The 20,341-nt window shown below is 48.4% G+C and overlaps 1 protein-coding gene across 3 annotated transcripts in view; it reads left to right on the top strand.

The window, feature by feature from the left end:
• LOC146813071 (rap1 GTPase-activating protein 1-like) overlaps window positions 1-20,341 on the top strand; it is a 267,450-nt gene that overhangs the window by 42,383 nt on the left and 204,726 nt on the right. The window contains exon 1 of one of the 3 annotated variants that reach the window (XM_085620061.1): window positions 10,467-10,583. The exons of the other annotated variants lie outside the window; for them this stretch is intronic. Coding sequence (XP_085476187.1) covers window positions 10,540-10,583 — 44 coding nt within the window. The 5' untranslated portion in view covers window positions 10,467-10,539. Of the gene's footprint in view, window positions 1-10,466; window positions 10,584-20,341 lie in introns of those variants that run through there. 3 annotated transcript variants of the gene reach the window in all.

Below are 20,341 nucleotides of genomic sequence, written 5' to 3'. Positions count from 1 at the left end.
AAAATGAAATGGCGCATAAGGCATCCGGGTGAGCACCCCCTGACCCTCAGGTCCATGCGGATAGGTACAAAAAGGTCCCCACAATATTTAAAAATAAAAAAGTTACATTTTGTTACTGGATCCACAGTACCAGTGCCTGGTATCGCAGAACACAGTGAGACTCTCAGATCGCAGTTACATGGTAACAAAGTTTGCTATGGAGGTACAACAGATTCAAACTAGGGTTCCCGGTCTCTAAAAATATTAGAACCCTTTCAGTGTGCATTGGGGCTTGATGCCTACGGAGCACGGGGGTACACGGCTAGGCCCTACGCACCGCTCTCTCTGCGTAGGGTATTCGGGAGTGGGCATCTGCCGAGAGCACGGAGCTGGGCCTTCGTTCTTTGCTGCACCCCAGCTGTGCATGGCCAAAGGCTGTGTGCAGCGGGATCAGGGCACCCACGCAGGACGGGTGCAGGTAATGGCTGCAGGACAGGCCCTGCTGCATCCAGCCAAAGACCATGTGACGTGGGGTGGGGTCTGGTAGATAGTGGGGTGTAGGACCTGGTCACAGACAAGACTGTACAACACTCTGCTGTGCACGCTCGAAGGCTTTGCTCAGCGGGGTCAGGGTGTCCGCAGAAGGTGTGGCGGAGGGCCTGACCACAGGTGAGGCCCTGCCCTCTCTCATCATGGCTGAGAACGTGCCTTGTAGGTGGCAAAGTCCATGATTTTGCCACAGGCAAGGCTCTAAGCTCCACCACCACTGCTCGCAGCCAAAAGCAGTGCGCAGTGGGGTTGGACGCACTGTGCATGGCCAAGGCAGTGAACAGATGAATTGGAGAACTTCAGAGGGTGCAGGACGGGCCTGCACAGTGGGGGTTGTTCGCCTATCATAGTCAGGCACAAGACTGGAGGCATATACGCTATGGGGTCAGTCGCTTGTGGACGGCTGAATCCTGTACACAGTGGGGTCAGTCGCTTGTGGATGGCTGAAGCCCGTACGCAGTAAGGTCAGTTGACCATGGAGGCCCTGCACAGAGGGTTTGGGTGTCCACTGAGGGTGGGGCACAGGGCCTTGCCCCACACCAGGCCCCACACTTTTGACACCTCTGGGCACGGCCAAAGGCTGTACACAGAGCCGTCGGTCACCTGTCCTGGTAGCGGTGCACACCTGGCTGCACTGTGTGCCATAAGGCCTGTTACTTACAGAAGATGGTATGCAGAGCTTAGTTTACGGTGACCCGCAACAGCGACAGAAGCTTCCACACGACTGCGGCACTACAGTCCAGACTGTTGAGTCAAACTCAGATCTGTAATTCCAGGTTGCTCGCTCCACTCTCATTGTGCACATCCGAAGGTGGTCTGCAGCGGAGGACGGACACCTGCAAAAGGTGGGCTCAGGGCCTAGCCAGTTACAGCTCAGTGAGCTAACTATACGTCCCCGGTCATGCACTGCTTATGACCTCACATATTATATCGCTCATGACATGTTCAATGACATCACTCATGACATGTTCAATGACATCACTCATGGCATCTCAAATGAAATCATTGATGACATCGATGACAACGCGTCGCAGAAGCATCCCCTTATCTTGCAGCCCACCAGGAAATAGCAGACTTCTCGACCCTGAATCTGCCCTACCTGTGTGTGTTCTAGAAACTCAGGGAAAGGCTGCCCACTGTGCTGTTGTGAAGAGGAAAGTAGTGTCTCTGGCTCTCCCTCCTGCCTGCCATTTCTTGTGGTCTACCCTAGGCGGCATTAGAGGGAGCTGCTTCTAAAATGCACCCAGCCTATCCTCTCCGTGCTGAAGATGCAGTCTAATTAAAGCCTTGCCATTACCCTTTTTAGAAACTCTAGCAGCTCTTCACGCTAGCATGTTTGCCTTCCTGTTACAGGAGGTTCAGGCGGTGGGCACAGATCTTCAGAAGGAAAGACAGAACTGGTCAGAAGTGTAGCTATCCACAATATGCCTTGATATAGATCAGTGAACGCAAAATATGTTTATGAATCAAAGGTCACTGTTAGATTTGGGGGTCTCTAGTTGGCAGAGATAGGTACCTTTGACAAATAGGGACCCTTGCGTCTAGTCAGGGTAAGGGGGTACACTCCTAAAATAAACCCTGCTCACCCCCTTGGTAGCTTGGCACGAGCAGACATGCTTATCTCAGAGGCAGTGTGTAAAGCATTTGTGAACACATACAGTAATCAAGTGACAACACTACAGATGGACGCCAAACAAGTTTTATATCAAAAATAAGTATTCTTGATATAGACTTATCACAAGACCACAAAATGACAAAAATCCACAATACTGTACTTAAAATGGTAGAATTCGCTGAGGTTCTCTTTAGATGTTAAAATGCGACAATTTGAGTTCAATGTACCTTAAGATGCGTAACGCAATACAACAAAAGTTTTGCAGGGAAGATGATGCGTTGGTTCCTTACACGCAAGAACTGTGATGCGTCGGGTCCCTACTGCTGCGTGGGGGATGCATCGGTTCTTCTTTGCGAGGGGAGGTGATGCGTCGGTTTCTTACTGCGCATCCGTGGCGATGTGGCACGCAACGCCGTGATGCGATGCAGATCCAGTGCAAAGAAACAAAGATGGCGTCTTTTCTTGATGCGACAGGCCCTGCGACACGCTTCTCGGTGATGTGGCGGCGTCTGCTACGACGTCGATCTTCTTCTCCGATGGGGCGGGACGCTCCGGCAACGATGTGAGCCATGACAGGCCCTGCGACACGCGTCCCAGTGATGCGGCGGCATCTGATGCGACATCGATCCTCTTCTCCAGCGATGCGAGTTGCTTCGATAACGATGCAAGCCGTGACAGGCCCTGCGAGACGCTTCCGGGTGATGCGGCGGCGTCTGCTGCGACGTCAATCCTCTTCTCCGGCGATGCAAGGCGCTTCAGGGACCCTGCGATGACTCAACGGTTCTTCTTGGCCGCGTCAGACCCTGCGACATGGTTCCCGATGATGCGGCGGCGTCTGCTGCGACGTCGATCCTCTTCTCCGGCGATGCTAGGCGCTTTCTCGTTGTGAAGCGACAGCGGCAGTGCGGCGACACGCTTCTTGCTTGTGAGTCGCGCTTTCAGCTCCTTGCGACACGCAGTCCCTCAAAAAGCCTCGCAAAACAGCAGACACTTCCAAAGAACTCTTGGGGAGCCGGTGGGTGAAGTTTGTTGTCCCTGAGACTTCAGCAGGAGGCAAGCTCTTTTCTCAAGCCCTTGGAGATCCTTCACAAGTTGAATAAAGTATACAAAGTTATTCCTCCTCTCTTTGGCAGTCAGGCAAACACTGCAGGTCAATCCCTCAAGCTTAGGGATAGTCTCTCCTCAGTCTCTCTGGTTCCTCTCCTCAGCAAAGGTTTCTTCTTGTTTCCCAAAGTGATCTAAAGTTCTTGGGTTTGGGTCCCAATATTTATACACAGTTTCTCTTTGTTCTCTGAAGGTAGAGAGGCCTTTGCCTAGTCCAAACCAGTTCTGGTCAGTCCTGGATCACTCTATTTACATGACTCCTTCTTTCCTTTCACAGTGCAGGGCAGAGACATCAGACACACCACAGGAGGTGGAGCCAGCATTGTGGAGGGAAGGCACAGCCCTATTCAGGTCCCAGGTGCAACTCCTCCCACCCATCTAGATGCGGGTCTCTCTATTCAGCCCTGTGCTGACTCACCCTGACTCCTGGAATTCCCCAGCCCCTGTCACTCAAACTCCAGACAAGGAATACACAACCTAGCAGAGGCAGGTTTGGATGGTTAGACAAGAAAATACCTACTTTCTAAAAGTGGTATTTTCAAACACAAAATGTTAAAACCAACTTCACTAAAAGATGTATTTTATCATTCTGAGTTCAGGCATACTAAACTCGAATTTCCACCATGTTCCCTGAGTCAGTTAGGATTATAAGATGTAATAATCAAACTGCCCATTCTGGCCTATGGGGAACAGGTAGCCTTGCAATAGTGAAAAACGAAAATGGCTGTAATTCACTATTAGGACATTCCACACACACCAGGGCATATCCTACCTTATACTTACAATGCACCCTGCCCTTGGGCCTACCATAGGGGTGTCTGATATGAAGAAAAGGGAAGGTTTAGGGACTGGAAAGTGGGTGTATCTGCCCAGTCAGTATGGCAGTACCAGACTGCACACAGGCTCTGCAATGGCAAGCCTTAGACACAATTTAACAGGCTGCTTCTGTGGGTGGCACAACCAGTGCTGCAAGCCCACTAGCAGCATTTGGTTTACAAGCCCTGGGCACACTCTGTGCACTGTACTAGGGTCTGACAAGTAAATCAAACCAGCCAATCATGGAATCACTAATCCATACATCAATTTACAATGGGGAGAGCATATGCACTTTAGCATGATCAGCAGTGGTAAAGTGCCCAGACGTCATAAAACAGCCAACACCAGGTCAGACAAAATATAGGAGGAAGGCAAAAAGTTCAGGGATGACCCTGCAAAAAGGGCCAAGTCCAACAGTCACTTTGAAGCAAAGTGCAATAAAGGTATGCACGAAGTTACCACAAGCCTAAAATGTCAAAAGGGGATAGTTCCATAGGGTGACCAGATGACTCATTGCTGACGGACACCATGGCCATGTTGCTGGCATTTTAATAAACACATTAGTGCATTATCAGATTTTAAGTCTGTCTGTGTCCGTCTGTAATGCAACTGGTGCTCATGTAAGGCGCTCTGAGTAAGGGTCGAGTTTGCGTTATAAAACTGCAACAACAACAAAATACGTCTCAGGTTTACACAACTCAAGTATTTGTCAAACAATAATTTGGAAAATGTAAGCCCAGGACAGGACCCCTTATGTCTTTGTCACCTGGAGTCCCTTTGGTCACCACCATTATAAGGTCTGAGGTTTGTGTATAAATAAACAGAAAGCATTTCGAAAAGGGCACATCCTGGCATACCCCACTGATGGCCTGGCACCGCCTGGCATGCTGCCCTGATAGCCTGACACAGCCTGTATTTTGCCCGCTGATGGCATTGCGCAGGCTGGCTTGCCCCCTTGATGGCCTGGGACTGCCTGGCTTACCCCCCGATGGCCTGGCACAGCCTAGCTTGCCCCCGATTGTCTGGTGCAGCCTGGCTGCCCCCCTGATGGCCTGGCACAGGCTGGCTTGCCCCCTGATGGTCTGGCACAGCCTGGCTGCCCCCCTGATGGCCTGGCACAGCCTGCCTGGCCCACTGATGGCCTGGCACAGCTTGGCTTGCCCCGCTGATGGTCTGGTAAATCATGGCTTGCCCCCTGATGGCCTGGCATGAGCTGGCTTGCCCCGCTGATGGTCTGGCACAGTCTAGCTTGCCCCCCGGATGGCCTGAGACTGCCTGGCTTGCCCCCCCGATGGCACAGCCTGGCTTGTCTCTCTGATGCCAAGGTGAATATACAGTTCATACGTCTATACCCGTTGTCATATATTTTAAGACAATCTCTACAGCATGCGGTTACACCATCTATGCTACTTATGGGTATGGCTCACCAATTTAGAAAGAGAAGAAAAGTCATACGAGGGTTGGTACCCATTCTTCCTCCCTTACACAATCTTACTTTTCGGAACGAGGTTAGCTGATGATGAGACCTTGAGGTAGCAGGCGAGTACCTTCCTGCACATATTTTGGCACTACTTTTTCTTTCACACATACCTAAGCACTTTATCTTTTGGGTTGGTACCCATTCTTCCTCCCTTACACAATCTTACTTTTCAGAACGAGGTTAGCTGATGATGAGACCTTGAGGTAGCAGGCGAGTACCTTCCTGCTTAAACCTCCCTGGTGTTGCTACCGTGAGGCTTCCTCGCTCCTTTCCTACACTTTTTCACTATTATAGGGTGTTTAGAGACAGATTCCTGGGGATTACAGAGACTATTGTACCTCGTATGACTTTTCTTCTCTTTCTAAATTGGTGAGCCATACCCATAAGTAGCATAGATGGTGTAACCACATGCTGTAGAGATTGTCTTAAAATATATGACAACGGGTATAGACGTATGAACTGTATATTCACCTTGGGAACAGGTCAATTGCTGTATAGAAACGTATGAGTGGGGGACGACCTGTTCTCTGCCCCTAGAGCTCCATTTTTTTGTAGTTGTCTCTCTGATGGCCTGGCACAGCCTGGCTTGACCCCCTGATAGATTAAACAAAACCATTTAAAATAGGGTCCAAGGGATATATATTTTAAAGACCCACACCTGATTTTATCCCCAGCACCAACTGAATGTATAACACACGAAACACAGGGGGTCTAACAGCCAAATTTGAGAGGCTACACTGTCGATACTGAGTCAACAAGATCTCAAAATATCTATCGCACACACATAACGTATTAATAAGGATAAAGAAGGAAAAAAGGCTAACACTACATGCATAGAGGAGACCGGTACATCATCGATTATTCGTAAAATGGCTGATTAATCCACAACAACAGATTGTAAAGGGTTTCCATCAAATTAGACTCAATGATCAGTCCTATCATTTGGCCAAACCCATGTGCAAATGAGGCTGGTCCCCTGATCAGTGGGACACTCAGCTCCGCACCTTATTGTTGTATCAGGATTTGGTCCACCAAATACACAAACCGTCCATGATGACTGATCTTTTGATGGTAAAGTAAGAAGAAATAGTGCAACAAACAAGAAAGTGATTTAAAATAGGATGGAATGTCCTCCTTCTAAATACTTTATTCTACGGACTGGACACGCCTCCTAATTAAAAAATAGAACAGTGCAAAAGAAGACAGTGACAATTATCTGTCTACATAAGGGCCAACATGTTTCTGCCTAACGGGTATTTAATCCCTTGGCATTCGTCAGGGCCTTTGCTCGTATAATAGTTGCACTCCTAATAGTGAAATATAGAATTCACCACCATCACCAAAAACAAATTATAGTAAAACTGGTTAGAAACGGTACAACCTGTAACAACCATGGACATTAACCCTCCGACTCACAATGGTTACTGTGAATTCTGTGAAGGAAAACGTTATATCATTAGTACTGTATTCGATGCATCAGTCTCATATGCATAGTGTGTCACCAAACCAACCAATTAATTTTTATGCTTACCCTTTTTGGTAGGGCAATAGACCTCACCTCACCTGGACACTGCTCAGGTACTAAGAGGCCCCGCACTACAAAGATATAGGGAAAACAAGAATGTGGCAAAGTACTGTAAAGAAATTTTTTCCGCTTTATACCCTGCCTATGATCATTCCTATAACCAAATGCCCTGTATCTAGAGGCAAAACATATGAGGTAGATAAACACCCCAAACTCAGTGTACCAAGCCTCAAAATGAACCAGAAACTCGACTAAGACACCAAACTTAAAGGAAGATTAAAACTCCTTTGTATGCTTATTCAGGAATTTTACAACATACTGATCTTCAATACCTGTGATTTGCTAAAGTTTACAGCATAGTATAGCTAAAAATATTCTAAAAATATTCTATGGTAGCTGCTCACCTTTCCGTCGGTACCTCAAGCTCCCATAGGGCGAAGAGCAAGGGTGAGAGGGGGCAGCCCTGTCGCGTCCCCCTCCCCAATGTGAAAATTTCAGAGCTCTTGTTGTTCACCGCTACCTGGGCCAGGGGCTCAGTGTAGAGGAGGCGCACCAATCCGATAAAATTAGGCCCAAAGCCCAACTTTTTAAGGACCGCCATCATATAAGGCCATTCAAGGGTGTCAAATGCCATAGCGGCATCTAACGATACCACAACCGCATCCTCCTGAATCATGCGGTGACGATCCATCACGCCGTGGAGTCGTCGCAGGTTGAGCGCTGTATTACAGTGCGGCATGAAGCCTGATTGGTCTGGGTGGACCAATTTGGTAATGATTGGCTTGATCCTATTTGCAAGGAGCTTCGCCAGTATCTTGGGCTCCCCATTTAATAACGATATCGGCCTGTATGAGGAGCAAAGGTCTCTAAGTTTCCCTTCTTTAGGGATAGCCACCAAAGTGGCGATACGTTGGTCCTCGGTAGCCTCCCCAAAGTTTTACTCTCCTCAAATATATTTTTGAGGTGCAAGGCCAGGCAATCAGGCTTGAGTTTATACAGCTCAATAGGGAGGCGGTTGGGGCCTAGGGCTTTCCCGTGCTGCAGGTCATGAATGGCTTTTGCCAGTTCAGCAGCGGTGAGTTCGCCATCCAAGGACTCACGATCTTCCTCAGTATGTGTGGGCAGCTGGATGTTCGCTAAGAGAATGGAGGAATCCACCTCTGAACGATCCGTCCCTCTGCTATATACTCTGTTGAAGTGTGCTGCAAACTCGCTAACTATCTCTTGGGGTTCAGTAAGGGGGGGGGGCCCCCCTCGGTCCGAATCTCCGCCACTACCCTCTGCGTCATCTGCTTTTTGTCTATCCAGGCAATTAATTTGCCCGTTTTGTCCCCCTGGTCATAGAGTCGGCCTCCTCTATCCCTCGCTAGGTTTCTAGCTGCCTCGGTAGCTATGGCCTTATACTCAGCTGCTTTCAACTGCATTCGATGCTGGGCCTCTGGGGTTCGATTGACTCTAGCATTGAAGTAATAGCATTCTTCACAGGACCAGAGAGTCTGTAAATTAATGCACTTTTCTTGGATTTAATTTTTATTAAGTGGAATTTTGAATGAGAAATATTGAGAATATATTCTTTAAAGGAAAGTGACTTGATAGTCCACGAGGAGACTAAAAATGTTTTTTTTTGTGAATAATCGCATTGGTCCGTTGGCTAATATGAAAAGATAACCGGGAGGAATGTAAGATCGGGGGCCGAGTCCGCTTGAAGCAGTTTTCTGTTATAAATGCAGAATAAAAATGATTCTTCCAGATTCCTCCCCTCAGTTACAGCCTTAACCATCAAACAGACATTGATTGGAATGAATGATATATTGGGGTTCTGATGAGTATGATCTACAGCGCGATTAGAAATTATAGAACGATAAGGGGGAGGGGTAAAGATGAAATGTGTGTGCCGCGCCTTAGATATTCCGTTGCACTAGTGAGGAACTTCAGACTGATAGGTTCAGTCCTACACAGGTGCAAATTATTTAACAGAAGTAGTAAATACTTGGTTACCGGCTGCGGAAAAAAGACTGGCTGTGTCCCGGGCCCTGGACACGGTCTGTGCATAGAAGGGTGCAGACGGGCTCGCCGTTAGTGCGCTTCTCTCTGCTGCCAGTCTAAAATACAGCATGGATGGATGCCATAACCCAACTGACAAAGCCTAGAGAGCACTCTTCCAAAATGGCACCTCTAAAATGGCACAACTGGGAGTGATGTAAAAATTGCACATGCTCTGGCCATAAATCAAGCGGACCATAAAATTAAATTAAAACAAGCATTGGCAAAGCCAATAAATCTCACCCATGCAGCAGATATTTCCTTTGAGAATGTGTTTAAGCCATGTTGTCTCCAATGCACTACCCTATATTTCACCCTACACCTCTCACAATATATCCTCTACCTCCACTCTCTGACGCAATCAAAACCTCATTTTCCTACTATGATTCCCAAAATAACCCTTTCTAGTCTCTACCCTCCTTGGATCACTCCAAACCTCATTTTAATACTGTGACCTCCAAACGACCCTTCTAAATTCTTCCCTCGCCTATGCCTCCTTTGACTTTTCCTGAAACTCATTTTATTACTCTGATCTCCATAATCCATTTCTAGAGATTCTTTCCTCCTCCATCTCTCCTTTACTCATCCCAAACCTCATCTTACTTCTATGCAGAGGCGCAACTAGAGCCAAATTTCGGGGGGGGGGGGCTGAATCTTTTAAGCCATAGGCAGAGCGGAGCTGCAGGGGCTCTTAGAAGGGGTGAAACAACAGCGAGGCCTCATTAACATGCAAATGGTCTTTTAAAGACCTGTGAAGTGCTCGGGTGCGGCTTTGTGTGCGCCGCGAGGCTGTCTCATCCCGGGCTGCCACACACGACGGGGAAGGGGGGGGCTGAAGCCCTGTGAGTCCAATGGGTGTTGCGCGCCTGCTTCTATGATCTCCCAATAAACACTTTCTAGACTCTTCCCTCTTCTATCCCCATTATCATTTTCAATCCAACTAACATACTCACATGTCCACCGCGCACATTAACTCAAATTTCACTATACTAATCCACCACTAATCCTTTTTGGGTTCCGTAGTAGCGTGCTAGTCACCGGAAAGCGCTTTGATGCCTCGTCAGGGCTAGTAAGCACTATATAAATACAATTACAATACAATATATGCATCACATCTCCTTTTACTGGTTTCAATCTCGCCTCCCGCTCCTTCCCAGAAGCTTAGCTATCATATAATGTGGCTGCAAACCACCAGCTCTCCCCCTCCTCCCTCCTTCCCTCCCCGGGCAGCCCTCCACGGGAGCTTCCTCACCCTCAGTGCTCGTCGGCTCACCTCAAGCTGGGAGTCGCTATTCTTGCCCTTCCATTGAAGAGCCCAGGGGCAGCGCGCGCTCCCGCCCTCCCTGATGCCGCGCGCCAGCACAGAGAAGCAGCCGGCTGGGCACGAGAGAGGTCTTAGACAGCTGCTCTGTACCCCGAGAGGCGGCCATGTTTTCCAGGAAGAGGAGCTTTACTTTTGGTGCCTATGGAGGGTAAGTGTGACTTTTCTGTGCCCCTGACTGGTGTGCCACGAAGACCTCAGAGAAGTAAGAGTGCTTGTAGACATGGGGAGGAAGGAACAGAAGAGGAGGTAAAAGAGCAGTTTTGACAGATATAAAACTTCGAATAATGAGGTGATTTTAGGGACGCGGATTTTAAGGGATGTGCCCAGCATCACACAAAGTTGTAAAGTGTGGTAGCTGGGATTAGAACTCAAACCATGCAGTTGCTCGCTTCTATGATGGGCGGGGTGATGGGGCTGACTTCTGGAGTGGTCCTGGAACAATTTTTAGAGATGGGGTGCTGGCCGACACCACTTCCCTAAAGGCAGTGGGGGGGGATTGCCAGCCTACCAGTCGAACAAATCGAAAGTGTTCCTTATTTGTTTATTCTCGGTCTATACTGTTTCAAGTTTTACGAGGGTGCAAAAGCGCTCTTCCCCCACCTCCCCCGCACGCCTATTCCCAGCGCCACGACGTTTGGTGAAAGCCTCACCCTCTGAATGTACAGTTCAGGGATTCGACACAAAACCATGGAGCGCGTCACCCGCAGGAATGTATAGTTCAAAGGCCGCCGTGGGAAGAAATAGCATTTCGTCTATAGCAATGCAGATGTACTGAGAGGACTTAACAACTCCCCGAGAATTTAGGATGTTGTCCTCAGGTGAACCCCGCCAAGGGTCATTTAATTCCTTCTGCGCCTCTCACAAGTCTCTAGCGCCGAAGAAGTGTGTCCTGTGTAGAGCGCCGCGCTGCCTCTGAAAGACAGATTCAGCCTATGAAACCACACATGCACAGCTTGGTGCTATGGTTCCGGAAGATCGAATTTTAAATGTCGTTCTACAAAAATAGTGCAGCAGAAATATCGACAACCAGAACATCGACAAGGTAGGTACACAGAGGTACGTACAGGTTTACTGTCCTTGTCTGCACATCAAGGGGCAGATTTACAAGCCCCGTGCGCCACTTTTGCGTCGCTTTTAACGTGGGAAAAGTGACGCATGCGCGGCGCAAGGGGCTTGTAAATCTGCCCCATAGTCTTCAAGGCACCTGGCTGTGGAGTTCGGAATAGTGAAGTTACACTTACTGACACAATATTGTGGTTGTTGAGATTTTTCTTACGATGTTCTTGTGCCACGACATTTTGGTATTTGATATCGTGACATACACCCGCCGTGTGACCCTGGGCAGATACCTCCGAGTCCCTGTGATAGTCCCTTTATTTTCCAAGGAGTGCAGTTTATAAGAGACTCTTCATCCAGTGCGGGGCATCAGCAGTTTTGTCTTCGGGAAATTAGAGTTAACTCCGTATTGATGCATTTTTTTGATTTTTAAAATGAGTCCTTCGATATTATTGTAACGCACAATCTTTAAACGTGTTAACGTATGCTTTCATTTATACAAAACACGGATGCAAATAATCATTTGCAAATGGATCACATCAACCCCCAATTTTGGAATATTAGCCCTTGTGGCGGTAATTTGTTATTAGATTTTTTTTTTTATTCAAGAAATTCACCGAGCAACCTCTCAATGGGGCATATCAACAAGGGCTTTATCTCTGCTTTTTTGGCTTTAAAAGCCAAAAATGCAGAGATAAAACTAGCACCCTATCAACAACAGGGTGCTAACATGCAAATTTGCATGTTAGCACCCTTTTACTCTACGCTTCCCCTTGCATCTCTAATGAGATGCAAAGGGGGCGTTCCAGAGTAAAATAATAGGAGAAATGTCGCTAAGCGACATTTCTCCTATTATCAAGAATATCGCTAACCCTGTTAGAGACAAAAAAAGCAGCGCTAACCACGGTAAACGCTGCTTTTTTACGTCTGGTATTTTTCTGACTTAGCAGTGATATCCTATGGGAGGAGGATATCATGGCTAAGTTTGCCTGTCCCTATCAACAAGGTAACGTGAGATTATCGCTGGGTTTCCAGCGATAATCTCACGTTAGCCTGTTAGCGTGAGGATTTTTATCGCTATTGAGATAAGCGTTGCTAATAGCACGCTATCTCAGCGATAAAAATTCACACTAGCCGGCGATAATTATCCTAGCGCTAAGTGCGCTTAGAGATAATTATCGCCGGTTGTTGTTGATATGCCCCAATGTTCTTTGTTGAACAGCCATCCGAAATGGAACCCTGCAATATGTCAAGGTTAAGAGAGCTCTTAAATTCTAAGAGCGCTCTTAAGTTTTAAGAGAGCTGATAGGATTAAAATATAGCTCTTAAATTTAAAGAGCGCTCTTAAGTTTAAAGAGAGCTCTTAAATTACTCTAACACAGAAGGCATTTGTGAAACCTTTTGAACAAAGATGGTCCGCTTCTTTGAAAGCACCCCCACAGTATTAGTCATTTTTTTAAAAACACCCCTCCGAAATCTGCTTTTCTGTTTTCTAGCCCTAGACTTAACCATAGAAGGTTCAAGAGATACCTGGCAATTATGGTTCAGGTGCTCAACCATTTATATAGCACAAACTAGACCCGAGGATATCAGGAATCAGAGGGCTTTACATGAGCACCAGTTATGTTACAGATGGACACATTAATTTGATCAGGCACTGGGAGATTAAGAGATTTGCCCAGAATCACAGGATGTGGAACGTCCCTGCTGAGACTCAAACCTGGTTCCCCAGCTTCAATGTTGACCGCTCTAGCCGTTAGGCCACACCCTCTCCCCAAGACCCAACCTCTCCAATATTCCTGTACAACAGCTCAAGCTGTGATGCTGTGGGAGCCCCGCCCCCATCTCCAGGCTCCGCCCCTCCATGGCAGGGTCTCCCCTCTCAAATGGTGAGCAGACCTGCACACATATACAGAGAACTTTATATCTACGCGTGGAGGCCCTGGGGATTGTCACTGTATTTGGTGCCGTGGCTGCTTGTCACAATAACCACCCCTGAAACATTGATCTACAGATAAACAATTAACTCCGCCCTGAGGATATTTCCAGAGTGGACATCTTCCCAGTATGTCCATAGCTCCATATTTCAGGAATTGATACTATGTTCTCAATGCATATATACATGGACAGTTTGGGGGTTGAGTATGTGGTACACCACTAGTGTCTAGGGTGACGAACTGGCATTGGTGCAAATTCAGGACGGTGAGTGTAGAAATTCAGGACAAAGGGTCAAAATTCAGGACACATTCAGGACAGGAGGTCAAAATTCAGGACAATAGGTACGTTTTACAGACACATCAGAGGAGGTCGCGCAATAGTATACAAGTAAGCCCAGCCATATCCAAATATATTCAACCATTTGCAAACCTATCCATCATGTATCCTTCCATCTATCATTTCACTCATCCATCCCTTCATCCATTCTTTCACTCATCAATCCATCATCCATCCATCCACCCTTTCACCCTATCCATCTGTACACTCATCCATCCACTCTTCTACCCATCCATCCATTAACTCATCCATCAAGCCATTTACCCTTTCACCCATCCAGCCATCCTTTCACTTACTTACTCATCCATCCACCCAGTCCCTCATCCTTCCACCCATCCTCCCTTTCAGTCATCCATCGACCCTTTCACTTAGCCATCCTTCCTTCCATTCATCCACCCACCCATCCATCTACTCATCCACTCATGAATCCACCCATTGACCCTATCACGCATCCATCCTTTCTCTCATCCATCTATCCTTTCACTCCTTCACTCATCTATTCAACCTTTTGTCCATCTACCCTCCCTTTCACTCACTCATCCATCCTTACTTCCATCATTTCACTCACCCATCCATTCATTCACCCTTGCACTTATCAATTCATCAATCCATCCATCATTTCACACATCCATCCACCCACTCACTCATCATCCACCTTTTGACTCACCCATCCTTTCACTCACCCATCCTTTCACTCATCCATCCTTTCACTCATCCATCCTTTCACTCATCCATCCTTTCACTCATCCATCCACCCTTTTACCCATCCAGCTACCCTTCCACCCATACATTCAGCTATTTACCTTTTCTCTCATCCATCCCTCCACTCACTCATCAATCCATCCATCCTCTCTCATATCCATCTATTCAATCTTTCATTCATCCATTCATCCAGCCATCCACCCATCCCTTCACTAATCACTCGCCCAACTTTTCATATTAATTTTGAGCTGAGCCTTTTTGAGAAGAGGCCCATCAAGAACTTCACCCTCGCCGCAGGAGCCATTCCAGGACTGGGACAGAAGCCACCCAGGGCAGAGACGAGATCCACCACAGGGGTGGGGGGGCAGGAGCCATCACAGGCGGGGGGGGGGAACCACCACATGGGGGACTGGAGCCATCACTAGGGGGGACAGGAGCAATCACAGGAGGGTGAATAGGATCCACCAGGGTGGGCACAGGGGTGGGCATGCAGTATTCTAGTATCATCTTGGTCTCTTCCAGGGTGGGGTAGGGCTCGTCACCCCTCCTGGACAGGACATCGAGAAGACAGGCTCTCTTTCCAAAATGTTAGTTTTGCCACCCCCCACTGTGATGTACAGTACTTAAAGGAGATACTCCAAGAGAACCGATTTAACTGATTGTCCTCCATACTTTGTTAATCAGTGTGGGTGCGATTGTGCCATTTCTTTTTTTTTTTATATTACATTATAGACTGCATGTTTGAAGAACTGAGGTTTGCTTACAATTTAGTGACAGTAATTAAGCTCTGTGAAGAGAACCACCTGCTGCCTCGGTGTAATCAGGGCGGTTCTAGGACGTTTGGGGCCCTGGGCAGAAAGGGAATGTGTGAGGCCCCTCTAAATTGCAGAGACATGACGCATTCAGGGCTGTTTGCATCTGAATAGACGCCCCTGCTCCTGAAGCTGCAGCCCCTCCCTCTCCGTCACCTTCAAGCACCTCTTAATAGCTCATCAAGGGCGGAAGGTGTGAGGGTTGCCATCCTGCTGTGCAATGCTGCTGGGTATCTGAGCTTTGGTACTGCATCGGAGTCTGTTACACCCGACCTCAACAGCATCGGAGTCAAGAAGGGAGGTGGGTGGAAGCTGTGCCGGCTTTAGGGTGGTGCGACCGGTGCCCGGTTAAAATTACGGACAAATGGCATCCGTTAAAGAATCCTTCACGGACAACGGACAGACGGCCGAAATTACGGACTGTCCGTGAAATTTACGGACGGTTGGTCACCCTACTAGTGTCATGCACATGTTGTCTTGTTTCAAGCAGAGTTACATCCTCTCAACAGATGGCTTCAAGGAGACACACCCCTTCAACTCTCCATCTCTGCTACCTGCTGGATGAGAACATGGGTCAGAGCACAGCGCCTCTGCTGCTTCTACTCAAGATATTTATGCATTTACACCAGTTTTAAAAAGTTTTTTTTTTTGCAGATTTATATAACGCAAACTCGACCCGAAGGTATTAGATCGCTTTACATGAGCACCAGTCACGTTACACAAGGACACATTCATTTTTGGTTGGCACTGGAGAGATTAAGTGATTTGTCCAGAATCACAGGATGCTGAGCCGACGCTGAACCTTGTTCCCCAGCTTCAAAATCGGCAGCTCTGGCCGTAAGGACCTAGCCTCTCAGATTTCAGTGGGTGTCAGAGTGCTGTGCATAATTAAACAGACAAACACATATACAATAAATACTGAACTTAATATGGCATGAACAAAGGGGCAGATTTACGAGCCCCTTGCGCCACTTTTGCGCCGCCGTTGCGTCACTTCTGTGACGCAGCGGCGGCAAAAACCATGTGCCACGTTGTGCCCTATTTACAACGTGACGCATCTAGGGAGATGTGTCATGTAGTAAAGCCCTGTGTCACATGAAACCTGCGTCGGGTTTCATGTGGGCGTTCCGGCGCAGGGGGGGGGGGGCGTTCCGGCGCAGTAAAGCCTCGGTAAAGGGCCTGAGTGAAATCTACAAGATTCCACTCAGCCACTTTTCCGATGCCGATGCGTCAAAACCTTGCGCCTGCTTAAAGCAGGCGTAAGGTGTGACACACCACATTATGTATGGGCAGGCCACGAGTATTGCTGGAGTTGCGTCGTGCTTGCGACATGACTCCAGCAATGCGCCACCCTTCCGACGGGAGATGCGTCATGCATCTGTTTATCCTTGCACCACGATGGGCCACATAGTAAATGCGGTGCATCTGTGGTGGCGCAAGGGTAAACTTGCGTGACGCATCTTACCTGGCGCATCCCTGCTGATTTGCAGGGATGCGCCAGTTGTCATAAATCTGCCCCAAAGTCTCTAACAAGCACACTGAGAGGCCCCACCCATTACTTTTTTTATTCCTCTGATGATTTAAGTGCAACGGGTGTGTCTATACGTGGATCATAGGATCACTACCCCACAGGACTCCGGCTGCACATTATCGACGAAACCAGTCTGGTGTTGTTCGTGTTCCCTCTCGGAGGGAACGCGGCGTGGCAGTTCAGGTTGGACTCTTCCTATTGGAGCAGGTCCAATGCTGATTTGTATATTTCCTGTCTGAGCTGGCATGGTGGACAAGAAAACAATAGATTGGGGTGATGCCCAGAGTGCTTACCAGTAGCTGAGATTATTTCAATATCCCACCCATCACTTTTTTGTATTCATCAGTGCTATTGGCAATCGGTCACCCCATCACCTCGCAAGGAGGAGGCACCCTCCTCGATTGTGAACTAGCGGCGCACTTTGTGTGTCACCCACAGGGGCATAATATAGTACTCCATTAGGGAGCAGAAGAGAAACACGGAAACCTGCGAGTGGTCTCCTGGACTTGTGGCCGATGGAGAAGAGAATGACCCTCAGAAAATGCAAAGCAATTCTTTAAAACAGGCAGAGGGTGGCTCTGGTTAGAGGGCTAGTCTCACTCACCACATGCTATTGGCTATTTGGAGTAACACTCCAACTTACAGGAAGTGTTCCCATTGGAATATATGAGGGACTTTTTAAAGGAAAGCATAACCTGTCATCAAACTGTTTATCACATTAATTCTATATCTCCTAAATGCATTATATACAGCAATCCCTTTTTCCTACTTTACCCACTGCTTTGAGAAGCTCAGTAGGGCTGGCTTTAAGGTGCTAAGCAGCATTTGTGCTTCAACACATGCAAATAGCATTTGTGAATGTCCATATTTAAATGAGTTACGCAATAAATAGAGACCTATTCGCTTATTACAGAGCCTGTACTATCTGTGTCTGTCCTCTGTCTCAGTTATTGTAGAATCTGGTGTCTTTGTTTGTTGGACATGGCCCTTTTTAGGGGAATTTGCCCCAAAACCTTCAGCATTTTCCTCCTAGTCTTTGTTGACCTTCTCCACATTCCCACTGTACTGCAGAGAGAAGGTACGCATGCCCACCATGCCGCGTATAGGCAGGGGGCATGTACACAATGGGTTTAGGTGCCGTACCTCCATATACCCCGTAAACAGGTACACCACTTATGTATGGCACTGGCTAGTAGTGTGTCGTAGCTCTGAGTGTGCCACCCTCCAGATAGCCGGACTACCCTGGATGGGCCTGCTATTGCAGGCCTGTGGGGCGCCATTACTCACCAGTCTAGGTTGGCTTCACTTAAGTTTCAGCCAACCCTGAGTGGGTCATCCCATACCATGAGGGTACTCCCCCAGGAAAGCCCTAACGGGCTTAGAAGGGGTGGTAGGCTGAAGGCTGGAGAGGGACATATGGATGGGGTCATGGGGGGCCACCTCTGTCTTGGAGTGTGGCTTTTCCCAGGTAATACTCCTGCTGTGGTGCCAATTCTCATGTGTGGCCTCAGGACTCTGAGCATGTCTTCACTGTCAAGGCAGTGTGGAAGTCCATGCGCCTTCCTACACAGGCTAGGAAGAGGAGCTCACACGGTTTTCTGAACCATGTGCTGGTCTCCAAACTCAGACCTGGGAGTGCACACTCACACCTGTGTGGTGTTAACTATGTGCTCAACCTGCCATTGCCGGCCTGGGTGTGCACACTATCCCTTATGCTGTTTTGAATGTGTGTCCAGCCTGCCGTTGCAGGCTTGAGGATGTACCGTGGCACCTATGGCATTTTGGATAGGTGCCTGACTTGCCATTGCGGGCCGGTGAGTGCATACCTGCATCCTCAGTGTTCTAACACCAAGGTCAGGTCTGCTATTGCAGGCATGTGTCCGTGCGTTTGCGCCTACGGTGCTAGTGCCAGGGTCGAGAGGAAAAGACAGGGTGCCTGCTCCACCGTCGTAGGCCGCGTGTGCGCAATTGCACCCACAAGGGGTTCAGCCCATGTCCGGCTGGCTCAGGCAGGGTGGAATGCGTGCACTCGCACCTAAGGTTCTAGTGGCTGTGTAAGCCTATGTGCCAGGTTGTCATTGCAGACCAGTGTATGCACACTGACATCTATTGTAATTAAACTCAAGAGCAGACTGCCATTGCAGGCCACAGTATATGCTCACCCGCACCTATTGTGCCCATATTTGGCACACATGGGCATACCACTAGAACAACAAGACCTTGAGAGCTGGATGGCACAGATCGGAGAGAGACATGTTTTGACACTTGGCCTCTGGGGGCGGGATCATGGCCCCACTAAAGATTAAGATCTAAATTCCATGGCCCCATGGCAGACAGGCCTACAGTTTAGGGGAAATATCGGGGGTTCAAAGGGAAACCCTTTAAACCACTCCTAACTTCAAAGACACACAACAGTATAACTACTGGTGCCATCTTTCTGCAAGGGGGGAGAAACGGTTGTGGATGTGCAGGACCGGAGAACTCAGACTGTGTGGTGCACATTGCCAGACGACTCTGTTGTGCACATGGAGGGTTACTGACCTTAAAGGGGACTGCATGCCTTTTCTGAATAGTGGCTGGCCTGGGCCAAAGACCTGATGAAGTGTGGCACCCTTAACTGTGCTCTCCAAAGGCCTGTCGGCGGGCCTCCTATTCTCCGGGAGATCACAGGGACATCAAAGATCTCCAGCAAGGGACCTCCATTATCTACCTGTGACATCTGGAGAGTGATGTCCACCTCGGCTACTGAATCCCAACAGGGAGCCCGGTGTGAGCGTGGAACTAAGACTCCTGCCTAGAGACTGGATTCTCTACTGTGGAGCCCCAGATATCTTGCCCGCATCTAAGGTGTGTGGTTTCTGTACCGAAGGACCTTGACACTCATAAGCGTCTAGTTGGTAGTGAGCGGATTCACTGGTTGCGGGACCACGCGTGGCCCATTTAACCGATCGTGTCACATATATCTTGTGCATCATGCCGACTGTGTACTCATTGCGTGCAGTATCCGATTCACAGGGTGCGACCGGTGGAGGTGGGGGTGTACCCATAGTAGTGCTTCATTCTACCTCATGTGGCTCTTCTGAACTTGTGCATGTGTGTTTACCCTGACTGGTCTGGTTCAACCGGTATCATCATCAACCGGTCATTGTGCTTCATTTCCAGGGAGGTACAGAAATTGCAACTCTTCGTTTTGTGTGACCGGAATTACCTAGTGCAACCCATCTCAATGTGCACTAGTCATTGTGCCTCATTTCCAGGGAGGTACGAAATTTATACTCTTCGTGTTTGAGACCTGAAGCTTCTGGTGTGACCCATACCAATGGGCACCAGACACTGTGCCCAGATTGGCTGGGCACGACCCTTATTAACGTTTATGATGGCTGCCTCCTTCCATCGAGAGGCTCCCCTGTGTTACTCCCCTTTCATTGGTTGTTCCCCTTTGACCCATATCCAGGCAAACTAACTGCCCTCTCCCACCTGGCTCCTCCTGAAGACATCTTGGCTCAAGGTAGCAGTGAGAGAGACTGACTG

The sequence above is a fragment of the Triturus cristatus genome, chromosome 7, assembly GCF_964204655.1.
Source record: "Triturus cristatus chromosome 7, aTriCri1.1, whole genome shotgun sequence".
NCBI lineage: Eukaryota > Metazoa > Chordata > Amphibia > Caudata > Salamandridae > Triturus > Triturus cristatus.
Note: the sequence above shows the minus strand (reverse complement) of the source record. Positions and strands in the feature narration are given on the sequence as shown.